Here is a 13718-nt window from a genome sequence, read left to right on the forward strand (position 1 = left end):
TAATTTTTTTATTTATATAGCGCCATATATATATATATATATATATATATATATGGGATTGGGTTAATAAAATATACTAATATCATATACAAGTTGCACAATTTCAGTTCAGTTCAAACTGCTTGCTGTATATTTTGTTTTAGTGATGCCAATCAGGTAAGACACTTTTTTTTGTATCTGAAATTAACTATTATTTTCGGACTGTTTTTTAATCGTTGACTTCCTATGGGATACTTTGGAGCTACAGACGACATTGAAAGAATAAAGTGCAAATGCTACAAGCAAAAAAAAGGTCTAATCAGCTACATGACCAGGTGGGCAATAATCATGCTCCTGTGCATCATTTACAACAAAACATGAAGTGATGCAAAAAGCAAGAGGAAAAAGAGTCACAAAAGACATTTCAAGTTCTGCTGTTTTATCACTATAAAGGGCCGCGAGTCGATCCGACACATGAAATCAACAAAAATCACTCCTCATTACAACTCATGAAATCATGAAGCTCTGCTCAGATCGGCTGGGACAAAAACATGAGCATGAATATAGTGAATTTAATCAAAACAAATCATTTAAGACCAATTTATTTCACAGTAAGGCAGATGTTATGATGTTTGTAGAGGACTAACAGGTCTATCCAGCCTGCTGGATTGGATTTGTGTTTTCTAAACCAAGGCCTACTAAATTTCAAATCAACTGGGCTACATAAACTCTTATTTTTGCAATAAGTTTGCAATAATCTTTACAAACAACAGGAGACGGTTTTAATTTTTGCTATTTTGACATTCAAAATCGCAGATGTAGTTTGGTTGGTTTGGTGTTCAGTTACAAGTGCTCTTCTGCTGTTTAACGACAAAACAAATAATAAAGCATGAATTATTTCATACAGGACAAAACAGGCAACCCTCTTCAATGGCGCCCATTTGTTTCACTGCAGATGTGATCTGATTTGGGGGAAAACGCAACTAAAAGCCACAATATGCGTCGCATAATACCAACTCAAAAGTTTTAACAGCAATTCTGGGTTACGAAGCGTATTAGTCCAATAAATAGGTCAGTTAGAAAGTCACACTGTATGATTTGTAATCAAATGTTTCTCTGACGTGAGTTTTTTTTTTTTTTAATCTGCGGTCAGAACTATTTACAATTCAAAACTCCTTGAACATTCGTACATACGAAAATGCAACCTTCTCCATGGTTTACGGGTGAATGGAAGCTATTCCATGGGATTATGGGACCAAATGATGCCCAACGCACACGTATAAATACACTGTATTGATATGACAATTGTAAAAATCGTCTCCCTAAGCTGTGACATCAACACAAAATAACAAACCCTGTACACGGACGCTTCATACAGCACCTCCGCGGCCAGCCCTTCACGGCGAGGCATGGCAGACTGTACAATGAGAGGCGATGATACTTAAGCTATGAAGAGGTGAAGCGCTGTGGGTTTGTCTGGGGTTTCTTTGTTTCGTCTGTGGTTTTTTAGGTGGTCTTGACCAGGTCGTACACGTGGATGTGGAAATCGTCATCGTATTTGATGTAGTAGACGGACGGCTTGGCGGGAACCTGGTAGATGACGAGGCCTGTTCTCTTCACCCCTTTATCCGTCACATACTCCACCTGCTTACCCACAAGGCTCTCTGTTTCCTCACCGGGCTTCCTGTCTGCAGGCAGCAGGTGTTTGTTCTCTGCGGAAACAAAGCGGTGGAATGACTTTACTTCACAATAAAGTGACTGATTTAAAACAACTTATTCTATAAATTGAAAATAATAAATGTAATATTAAACATTATAATATTTTAAATCAAAATAAACATGCATTTTATTCATTCAAATTAAAGGGAAAGTTCACCCAAAAATTAAAATTACCCCATGATTTACTCACCCTCCCGCCATCCTAGGTGTATATGACTTTCTTCTTTCAGTTTACGCTATGCCTGCGTCCTACGTTGGAACACCACTCTCTGGAGTGGAGTACTTTTATGATGGATGGATGCAGTTTTTGGGGCATTAAAATCTCAACACCCATTCAATGCTATTATAAAGCTTGGAAGAGCCAGGACACCTAGGATGGCTTGAGGGTGAGTAAATCATGGGGTAACTTTCATTTTTGGGTGAACTATCCCTTTAATACAACTAATATTATTAATTTATATAACTACAAACAAAACCAATAATTTAATACATAATCTAAAATTCAAAAGTTTGTGGTCGGTAAAAATTTAAGGTTTTTTTTTCTTCTGCTCACCAAGGCTGCATTTATTTCATTAAAAATTCAGTAAAAACAGCAATACTGTGAAATATTTTTACAATTTCAAATAACTGTTTTTTTTTTTCTTTGAATATATTTTAAAATGTAATTTATTCCTGTGATGCGCAGCTGAATTTTCAGCATAATTACTCAAGTCTTCAGTGTCACATGATCCTTCAGAAATCATTCTAATATGCTGATTTGCTGCTATTTTAGTATTATTGAGATACTATTATAGTTCTTAATTATTTTGAATCAGATTATTTTTATATTTTTTCCTTTTCATTTGAATTGTAAAGCTTTAGTAATTTTGTTGTGCTTTTGTCATGTTTAGTAGTTTAGTTTTTTTATATGGCTATACAGTTTTTATTCATTTTTCTTTTTCTTTCTTTCTTTTTTTCTAATTCCTTATCATTTTAAATCAAGATACAAGATCTCTGAGTCTCGAGTTACAGACAATCTACAGAATAACAATTTAAAAGCACCTGATAAAAGCAGCAATTTAAATGTTATTAATAAATAATATTAATTTCAAAATTCATCATTTAAATTTATAATTTTACATTCGAATTGTATAATTTATTTAAACTTGTGAGAGATGTGAAAGACGACAGAAACCTTCCAGTGCGGTTTTATTAAAAACGTCATCTTATTTACCCGCTTCAGGTAAAATCCGGAGGTCTCCGTCTTTGTAGTCGTCCCAGAGCTGGTACATGTAGAGCACGGGGTCCTTCTCATATGTGATGTAGTACCAGTTGGTCATGATGGGCGCTCGGGACAGGACCATTCCCCTCCACTCGTTCTTCTCTCCGTCCTCCTTCTCAAACAGATGCTCCACGGCTTTTCCCACCAGCTCCTCTGCGTCATGAGGAACCTTGATCTTGTTGTTCACTTCGAAGGGTTTGGAAACACAGCAAAATGACTAAGTGCATATTCAAGGGTGAGAGGCTGAGTTTTACAGTGATTTTAACCTGGTAAAAAGCTCTGGTTGGAATGTATATTATACATGTATGTACAGCCAAAATAGCAAAACGATATAAGTCACCTACACTGCCGTTCCTACACTTCTGTGTGGGTGTGTTTTACATAGTATTAAAATAATATATCAAAATAATAATAGCAAGTAAACAATAGTTTACAGATTCATAGACACTGATTATTGATTATATTACACAAGTTTTTTTTATTTTTTTGAAACAAGTTTCTTCTGCTCACCAAGGCTGCATTCATTTGATCAAAAATACTTAGCAAAAAAGCAGTAATATTGTGAAATATTATTACAATTTAAAATACCTGTTTTCTACTTTAATAAATTGTCAAATGTAATTTATTCCTGTGATCAAATCTGAATTTTCAGCATCATTACTCCAGTCTTCAGTGTCCTTCAGAAATCATTCTAATATGCTGATTTGCTGCTCAAGAAACACATTTTTATTATTATCAATGTTGAAAACAGTTGTGCTGCTTCATATTTTTGTGGAAAGCATGATGTGTTTTATTTTTCAGGATTATTTAATGAATAGAAAGTTAAACAGAATAACATGTATTTGAAACTAATCTTTTATAATATTATAAATATTGTTTCTGTCCCTTTGTTGAATAAAAGTCAAATCATTTCAAAAATAGTGTACGTTCATTAAATAATTACATTTATTCTAACTAACTACTAACTAGCAACTATTCTTTCACCATGCAAAATACTTTATTAGGCTTACAAGATAAGACATTTTAAATGAAGTAAAGCTGTGCCAAACAAACAGGCACTAGAATTCTGGTAACAATATTTCATATTCATAGCTTTCTTGATGAAACCCATATTTACTTAGTGTAACATTTTCATATCTACTCCACTGTGACAGTGTAAATCTATGCATGTGATAATCTGACTCCATTTCAACTGCAAAGATCATCAAAAACAAATGTCTTCTCTTCCAAGTCAGTCTCTTTTATTTTCCTTTCTGGCTATTCTAACTGTATTATGATCACTAGGGAACAGATGTGCACATCACTGCATACAAGTAAAAAAAACACTGCAGTATGAGCAAAATTCACAGATATGCAAAAAAAAAAAAAAATCATCCACTTTAAGGTAGCAGAGTTGGGCGGCACGATGGTGCATAAAGTATGATAGAAGAAATGTGTCAAGCATCAAAAAATAACTACACTACAGTTTTTTCATGTGTTTGAAAGACGTCTCTTCTGTTCACCAAGGCTGCATTTATTTGACCAAAAATACAGTAAAAACAGTAATATTGTAAAATATTATTACAATTTAAAATAACTGTTTAATAATGTAATATATAGTCAAATGTAATTTATTCCTGTGATGCGCAGCTGAATTTTCAGCATCATTACTCCAGTCTTCAGTGTCACATGATCCTTCAGAAATCATTCTAATATACTGATATGCTGCTCAGGAAACATTTCTAATTATTATCAGTGTTAAAAACAGCTGTTTGCATTTATTTGAAAAAGAAATATTTTATAACATTATAAAAGTCTATACTGTCACTTCTGAACAATTTAATGCAACCTTGCTGAATAAAAGTATTAAAAACTGACTTCTAGTAGTGCTCCGATTGATCGGCTACCGATCACTATCGGCCGATAATCGCTTTGGGATGATTGACTCACCTTCATATTTCTTAATGAAATAACTTATAAAGTAATTTGAAAACCTTGTGTGAGACGTAATTTCACAAACAGCGTGAGTTAGTGAATTAGCGTGCGCTCTTCTCAAAATACGCGAATGTCTTCAAATCACCACATCGTGTCTGCACTAGGGATGTGCATCTCATGACTCAGGCCGATACGATACGCATCTCGATGCATAGCCAACGATACGATACATTAAAGATACATATGAAGTAGCTACCGATGCGATGCGATACGATTCACCCTTGTTACGATGCAGTGCAATCCGATTAAAAATGAAAATAAATAATAAAGAAAATGACTATATTTTAACTGTTATAAGAAACACGTATTAACTCATCTGAGCTTAGTAATTAGTACTGAACTAGCTTACATTTGATTTACCCGTTACAATAGTCCCTGTACAGTTACTGCTATCATAAAAATACACTTGTATGTATGTTTAAAATTCTTCAAAATACACATTTAATGTCCAACAACAAATATTTTAGCAAAATGTATATTTTACTCAGAATTATTGCGCTCCTATTCGATTGCGCGCCGTCTGTTTAGCACGCATGCGCGCAGCTGCGCTCGTTCACTCGTGTAAGCCTCGTTCACCCCTGACAGCAAAATGGATATATTTGCATGACTTTCTAACATTTACGCGCAGCAGCGCTCGTTCACTCGCGTCAGCCTCCACTCCTGACAGCAAAATGAATATGTTTGCATGACTTTCTGACATTTACAGATGAAAAAATATACCTGTGACATGTGAGTTATGCACTGAGGAAAACACAACGTCTCAAATGCATTAAACAGCACAGATATATTCGCTGTTTGCGATGGTAGATCGATTTTATCCCTGATCGACATTAAGGGCTGCTTAAGAATAAGCGTGCGCAAATTAGTGAGATTGTGTGAATTTAATTTGTCATTAATGGAACCGCTTTAGCCCCGATTGAATTGTTAGGTTATTTCAAGTCAGGTTTTGGACTTTAATCCCAGTTTTTCCTCGGGTCTCCGTGGTGTTGTGATGCGTCACAATCACGCAGCAGCAGTGATGAGAGAACGCGCTTGAGAAACAGTTTAGAGAGGAGAAATCAATCTACTATAGATTAATAAATCGTTTTTTACCGATGCAAATATGTTAGAAACGATGCATCGCGATATAAATGGCAACTTGTAGCCGATGCACACTTTTTAAACCGATGCATCGCATCGTTAACTTTTTATGCCGATGCACCAAGCTAATCGGGGAATCTTCCCACCCCTATTCTGCACTATAAGCGAGCTGCAAGCTGGACACAGGAATTGTCACTTGCACAGTCGAGGCAGTGTCACATCGTCATTAAAGTTTATAAATTGCATTACTTTTTAATTGATCCGTGATCCATTGTAACCCAAAAACCCAAAATACAATGCGTAATTTAAAATGTTGGTAAAAAAATGTGTGAATAATAATTACGGAAAATTCCTTCATATTAATAGATTTTGCCTTATTTTTACAGACTTTTCTTAGAGTGTAGCATACGAACTACTAATACACTGCTTAAATCTATAATTGTTCAGAATTAGTAGTTTTACTAGTTTACTAGCTAATAAAAATAAACTTGTTTGTGGTAAACAGCCACGGATCAGTAGCGGACTCCTGTGTGAAAGCTGCTTCTCCTCTCACAAGAGTCACCTAAAAGGGGAATTCCCCCCATTTTCAAAAATGAAATTCAGGCCCTGAATAAATGTCTAAAAATCCTGATTGGAGTATCACTATAAATAGTTATAAATGATCAAAAGAAGGCATTAAAAAGATCGGTATCGGTGATCGGTATCGGCAGATGCTGCTTTCTGTGATCGGTCTCAAAAATCCTGATCGGAGCCCCCCTACTGACTTCATGCCATTACTGGGATATAGAATTATTTTTGGCCATACATATTCCTCCCTAAAGTAGCATACAATGTTTTAGTATCATGATTAATTATCAGAAACTAAATTCATGCACTATAAATACTACTACCCATCTTTGCACATGTGCTACTTCCTGTCTCTGGCTTGTTTCCTGTTCGCATCACAACAGATCCACCTACTCACCCACTTTCTCGGTGAGAACTTGCAGGTTAGAGACTCTCTCGTCCTTAAAGAGCTCGATGCCATAGACGCAATCGAAGCCGTCGTACTTGACCATGAACAGTGAGGAGTTGACGCTGAGGCGGTCCAGCACAGTGCCCTTCCACTTGGTCAGCGCGCCCTTCTCCCTCCAGCTGTGCTGGATCCGTCGGCCCAGCAGGTTGTTGGGATCTGGGGTGAGACTGTCGCTCAGCTCGCCGCTGCTGCGCTTCCTGCTGAGCAGACGAAAACAGGAACGTAATAGGCTGCATTAAGTCTGGTGAAGTGCTAATCAAGGATTGTTTTACAACTCAGAGCTTATGACTTTGATTTTATCGATTTTATATTGCACAGCATTCTCTCTAAAATCATATGCCAAATGCATATGGTTTATGTAACATATACAAATACTGTGCATTAGTCTAAAGTGATATAAAAAAATTAGTATCAACAGTCGGAACAAAAGTAGTCATGATATTGAAATAAAAATTGATCCTGTTTACTAATCATAATAATTACATAATATAAAATATAACTTAATATATTAATTATAACTGAATTATTTTAAGATTATAAATGTATCATTATAAATATAAATATCATAATTTCATTCAGCAAGGATGTATTAAACTGAACAAAAGTGACAATAAAGTCATTTATTATGTTACAAAAGGTTTCTATTTCAAATGAATGCTGTCCTTCTGAACTTTCTATTCATCCAAAAAAAATAAAAAATCCTGAACAAAATGCATCACAATTTCCACAAAAAAAATGAAACCGCACAACTGCTTTCAACATTGTTAATTACAATAAATATTTCTTGAGTAGCAAATCAGCATATTAAAGGGATAGTTCACCCAAGAATGAAAAGTTGATGTTTATCTGCTTACCCCCAGGGCACCGGATGCCGTGCGTGCGCCCAAAGACAGTTGGACACAGTGGTGTATTAGAGGTAAAAAATGATATAAATACTGTTCGGTTTCTGGCACAAACCGATCGTTTCGTGTCTTAGGACATCAATGTGTCGTCACGAGCCGCAGGGTTTAATTTGGATTTGTCTGTGCGTGTTTTTTTTACTCTCATAGATTTTGTTACCATTGCCATGCATTATACGACTGATAGACTGCAACGGTTGGAGTTAAAAATCATCAAATGTGTTCTACTGAAGAAACAAAGTCACCTACATCTTGGATGCCCTGGGGGTAAGCAGATAAACATCACATTTTCATTCTTGGGTGAACTATCCTTTTAAGGCTTATTTCGGAAAGATCACGTGACACTGAAGACTGCAGTAATGATGCTGAAAATTCAGCGTTGATCACAGAAATAAATTACATGTTATAATATATTCACATAGTAAACAGGTTTTTAAAATATAATCATATTTCACAACATTACTGTTTTTACTGTATTTTTGATCACATAAATGCAGCCTTGGTATCTTACTGACCCAAAACATCTGAATTAAAGTGTACATTATTCTAAAAAAAACACATTTATCTTCATAATCTTTCATCAAACTTGCTGACCTTACAAAGTCCTTTTATTTTTCAACCACCTGGCTCACTTCTGATCTGTAACAGCCACTTTTCACAATCCAACCAATTCCAAAACAATTCCCACCCTATATTTTTCTTGATTATCTTATTTCGATCAGCAATACATCAAGAAATACATCACATTGACTCTACAGGCGCCTAATAGAAATAAATACTGACAAATATGTTGAAAAACGTTGTCTACTCACTCACATGAGATGAAGAATGACTACCAACTTTACTTACACAGTAGCCACATGGCTGACCTTTCAATAAAACTCCCAGCCTCTCACAACTGACTTTAGTTCAGCCGAGCACAAGAGTTCGGAGCTCAGTTTAATCATTCATTGCTACCGGTCTGCGTCTGTCACTCAACATTTCTAACGCTCAAAACACATTCCTGGAAATGTCACAGCATAATCCGGCCAGCTACCAAAATATTCTTATCAGCCTGGAGCTGCTGATAATCTAAGCGTGTGCATAAATAGCCAATTTTGGACTATATTGTGTATATTAGTGGTCAGCCAATGTGGGCAGATACAGAAACATATCTGGAGACAATGTAGTATATAATACAATGTACTGACAGCAAATAAGACATATACTTGAAACTTATTAGTCAATGATTCAAAGGAATGGTTCACCCAGAAATGAATATTTGGAGGCCCTCTAAGAAGTAGATGAGTTTGTTTCTGAATTGGAGAAATTTAACTTTACATCACTTGCTCACTAATGGATCCTTTGCAGTGAATGGGTGCCATCAGAATGAGAGTCCAAACAGCTGATAAAAGCATCACAATAATCCACAAGCAATCCACACAACTTCACAGGATGTTAACTGATGGACTGGTGTGGTGTGGATTATTGTGATGTTTTTATCAGCTGTTTGGACTCTCATTCTGACGGCACCCATTCACTGCAGAGCATCCGTTAGTGAGCAAGTGATGCATGCAATGCTACATTTCTCCAAATCTGTTTTGAATTAGAATCTTAGGGTGTTTTCACACCTGGCCCGTTGTTTCGGAACCTGGTGCATTTCCCCCCTTAGCTCGGTTCGTTTGGGCATATGTGAACACGGCATTCGCGCTCGGATCCGCACCAAGACAATCGGTCCGAGATCGCCTGAACGAGGTGGTCTCGGCTCGGTTGCGTGAAACTTTGACCAATGAGAGAACAGTTTACTCGCGCGTGACTTGTATTAACAAATTTGGCCCGTTTAGAAACATTGCCGTGTGAAAGCAAACCGCACCAGGAATAAAAAGCAACATTGTAATAATTTTAATCCCCGTTTCGGAACAAAGCAATCGATCTACAGGTGTGAAAACACCCTTAGATGACCTGAGGGTGAACACATTTTCAGCAAATTTTCATTTTGGGTGCACTATCCCTTTAAGTCACTGACTAAAAGTGATCGTAATCCAAGGCACATCAATATATATATTGTTAAAATTAATTTACTATGCTATTTACATGTTACACAAACACTGGTATCCCTGCAACGTCATCATATATCAAAGTACCATGGTATTGCCATTCTAATACAGCACATTTATATTGTTTTTACTCACCTGCCCCTTTTCTTGGACATGTTTCCAAAACCTCAAACACACCTAGAAGAGAAAAATGACAAATTTACAAATAAACCAACAGGTTTGCTGGGTCTTGGTTTCAGGCAAGACACTACAAGCAAAACCATTGCACTGGTCAATTTTGAGATTTTGGGCTATTTTGCTTCCATGACATTTAATTTATCCACTTCAGAAGCATTTACACAGACCAGTCTTTACAGGTTTATTCCTATCCTGAACGTTTTTACAGAGTTAGTTTTCATCATTTACCTATTTTTATACAACATTTTATTAATAAAAAAACAGTGAAAAATTGTACTGTTTAATCAGCTGGGAAGTATGGTGAAATCTATTAGTTAAAATGTTTACCTGTGGTGTTTTTGGGGTTAAGAGCAATGAACACAACTGCAGATAATACTTTCATTTCAGTATACAGAAACTGATGGAGTGTCTGCATATGGTTGGCCACATGATTTTGACAGCTCCATTCAGTCCTAAATCTACTACATTAGTTGAAATGGTAAATTTTTTTCAAGTATTGTTAAACAGATGTGACTTGTGTATGTTACATAGTCATAGTGTATGTAACGCCACGTTGTCTTTTATTATTTTGTAGCCTTGCCACATTAATCTGGCCTCTGATTGGACAATGACTCAACAGCGCCCTTGTTGCATAATTACATCGAATCTGCAGCATGTATTCATGTGTTTATGGTTTAATATCGAGTTAAAGTTGACGTGGAATCCCCGCAGAAAATGAGACATCCTCAATATTGCGGCATAATAGAGGCCGGTTTATTTTTCATGTCTTAATATGTGAAAACTGTGCCGTTTCTGCATATATCGTCCAATATATAACATTCACATCCTAACTACCATACCAGACTTCAGAAATGCAACTAAATAAGTGTTGAGAATCTATAAAAAGCCACAGAATCGGGTCGTTTCGCTGCTTCACATGAAAACCACCAACGCAGCTATAAAACGCTGGCGTTCCTGTCCTTTGCGCAACCGGCCAAGTCCGCTTTACCTTCGTATTTAATCGTCATACACACTCTAAATTCCACGTGGACGTGTGTTTTTGTATAGATTGTAAGAAAAGCAAGATTACCTGGCCTCTATTTTCATGTCTATGATGGACTTCCCTCTGCAGAGATCCTCATGTATAATGATCCTCCAGACGTCAGGCAACAAGCTGGCAGTGGCACGGCCTGTTTAAACTACAACTCCCATAATGCATTGTCGCTGACAATAGCGCGAACAGCGGGCAGGGAGTTCTGGGAGATGTAGTTGAGAGGGTGCGTGAACTCAGAAAGGGGCGGATACGCATTCTTCCTGTGTCTTCTGTTTGACTGCCACTGTGTAAATGATAAAATAAAAGCCAGTTATACAAGGAGTTACTAACGAAACACCTGCATTAATGTCATCAGAGATGATAAAATCTATCTGGATGTTATTGTGAATCTTATGGGCGGGTTAATGTTTACTACTTTTATGAGCACTGACGGAACTACATTTCCCAAAATACACCAAGACTTGTCTTTGTCATTCCTATGGTCAGATTTGTAGGAATGGGTCTTTGCTTTATTCAAAGCGTGTTTCTTATACCATGTAGGGGGGGGAAATTGAATTACATAGTATTACATCAGCCTATTTATTTCATATAATTCTATCAATGAGCCTACCTAATCCTTTAAAATTAATAGTTGTATTAAAATAAAATAAAAAATTTTAAAAATGTAAAAGATACAAAAATGTGTAACCCCCAAAATAAGCCTTGGTTTTTGTAAAGAATAATATTTTGTGTTTTACAGGTGTTTCGACTTTACTCAAACAGGCACAGAGTTCAATAAATATATTACGAGAAAATGGTTAAATGTTCCCATGACAATGCTTTTTTACTAATTTGAATTTGCATACCCGAAACGTAAAGTTATGCATATTTAAATATATTTAATTTAAATGACACGTGTGAAAATCCATACCATTGTTCATCGTAATGCAATGCTTTGGATTCAGATTCCACTGCATTATTTAATATTCTCCACTAGAGGACACTAGTGCTCCATTCTCCGAACAGCAGAACAAACTTTCTGATATAAAATTATATGTAAGACAACATTTTCATTGCCAGCTGGATCCTACACTAAACATTATATAAAAAAAACAGCTGCGATGTGTGTGTGTAAAGGCTTGTCTTTGCAGTGCTAAACGCAGCCTAATCATGTTGTCTTATTGATTTCTAGATCTAATTTTCACTATTTTATTTCTGTAACTTCGGGTCCCGGATGCTGAGCCCTGAATCACTGGATGGGTGAAGATCCGCTGGAATTGGACGGATGTCTCGTGTCTCTTGACGTATTTACAGGCCTTGTGCAATTTATAACTCAAAATAGCCCAGACAGCACTAACTAAATTCTCATTCTGTGGAGTTTTCTTCATTCCGATAATAAAAATGCAGTAACTGACATACTGAATGGCTTTTTTGGAGGTCATCCTGGCAGTCAAGATCTATCACCATAACGCAACTCAGGGCCATCAGAACAAAAGCAAGCAGGCAGTAAAACAGTTTCCCGATCAACAGATAAACTCCTCTCTGCATGAGATGTGCTTTCTGATGCTTCTGTTGTTGTCTGTGTATAGTTCACAGGGCCGTTTTAACCATTGGGCTAGGCGGGGCTGAAGCCCCGGGGCCCGAGCAAGGAGGGGGCCCGTGATTGGCTGAGGAGTAGATTGACTGGAGCGCCGATCGCCAAAACCACCACGCCCCCCACTTATTAGCGCTGTTATTTAGTTGAGCTTTTCCGTAAATTCCATGCATTACCATTTGAGATTGAAACGTAAAGTCTGAATTTGGTTTACCAATCAAATGCATTTATTCTATATTTGACTTTTGAACGATATGCGCACGTATCTATAAGGTGATCGCTGCCCAGTATGTCTGCATTCACCTCTCTTCACTTTGTTCTGGAGTAATCTGGAAATGGTCGCGCAAAGAACAACATTCAATAAGTAAAAATGTCAGCAATTCTAAAACAGAGAGGGGCTCAAAAAACGAAAAACTTCAAATACAAACAACATAAAAAACATGACAGCTATCAGGTTATTTTACTAAAGCTGATGATGGAGTGGAAGTTGCTGGAACAGCAAGTGAACCGGGCACATGGAGCAGATAAAAACAGTGTCATCGTCCACACAGACTTTTAGGTTAGTTTGATTATTAACTGGATTTATATTGTTTTTGTGTTTGAACAAACTATATTCATTTAAGGGTTGGGAGATAATCCGGTAGAAATATATCAATCGTTGATTGAAGCGCGTCATGATGTAGTCTAAGCTTATCATTTCAAGGCGTTTTAAGCAGGTTTTAAAACAAATGGTTTATACTGTTCATGGACATTACGCTGCGGGGCAGAATTCATTCTGGAAAATACCTGATACACCTGCTCGTATTACTGACTAAACTTTCGCTCCTTGTGCTTAAACGGTCAAATACACATAGTTATGTGTCAAAATGCCCGTCTTTGCGAGTATCCTCGTAAACACAGTTATTTGTGTCTTAAATGAATGTTAATAGTTAAAGATAAAGCATGTGTTAGGCTATATGAGATCCTTAGCCT

General features: G+C 36.6%; 2 protein-coding genes across 3 annotated transcripts in view; both read right to left on the reverse strand.

The window, feature by feature from the left end:
- LOC107750928 (spindlin-W-like) overlaps window positions 1–1390 on the reverse strand; it is a 5428-nt gene extending 4038 nt beyond the window's left edge. Inside the window, exons 1-2 of the mRNA XM_016566508.1 lie at window positions 1334–1390; window positions 235–241 (exon numbers count right to left, since the gene is read on the reverse strand). Of these exons, the coding sequence (XP_016421994.1) occupies window positions 235–241; window positions 1334–1390 (64 nt within the window). The remainder of the gene's footprint in view (window positions 1–234; window positions 242–1333) is intronic.
- LOC107750905 (spindlin-W-like) lies at window positions 1121–11306 on the reverse strand. Of its 2 annotated transcripts, none has more exons than XM_016566470.1 (5): window positions 11210–11306; window positions 10099–10140; window positions 6978–7225; window positions 2912–3145; window positions 1121–1691 (listed from the first exon to the last, which is right to left on the reverse strand). In XM_016566470.1, exons 2-5 carry the CDS (start codon window positions 10116–10118, stop codon window positions 1486–1488), a joined length of 708 nt encoding a protein of 235 aa, XP_016421956.1. In that variant the 5' UTR covers window positions 10119–10140; window positions 11210–11306; the 3' UTR covers window positions 1121–1485. The 2 variants fall into 2 exon arrangements, with proteins under 2 accessions (XP_016421956.1, XP_016421955.1); XM_016566469.1 differs by having other exon boundaries at window positions 6978–7228.
- Between the last annotated feature and the right edge of the window lie 2412 nt (window positions 11307–13718).

The sequence above is a fragment of the Sinocyclocheilus rhinocerous genome, unplaced genomic scaffold, assembly GCF_001515625.1.
Source record: "Sinocyclocheilus rhinocerous isolate Xijiao unplaced genomic scaffold, SAMN03320098_v1.1 scaffold1534, whole genome shotgun sequence".
Taxonomy (NCBI): domain Eukaryota; kingdom Metazoa; phylum Chordata; class Actinopteri; order Cypriniformes; family Cyprinidae; genus Sinocyclocheilus; species Sinocyclocheilus rhinocerous.

Bases quoted from the DNA above. Each gene is read 5' to 3' on its own strand.
- LOC107750905 (XM_016566469.1), bottom strand. From the start codon at position 10,118: ATGTCCAAGAAAAGGGGCAG. The intron at 7,229-10,098 runs GTGAGTAAAAAC...TCGTCTGCTCAG, and splicing joins ATGTCCAAGAAAAGGGGCAG to CAGGAAGCGCAGCAGCGGCG. The intron at 1,692-2,911 runs GTAAATAAGATG...TTGTTTCCGCAG, and splicing joins CCGGATTTTACCTGAAGCGG to AGAACAAACACCTGCTGCCT.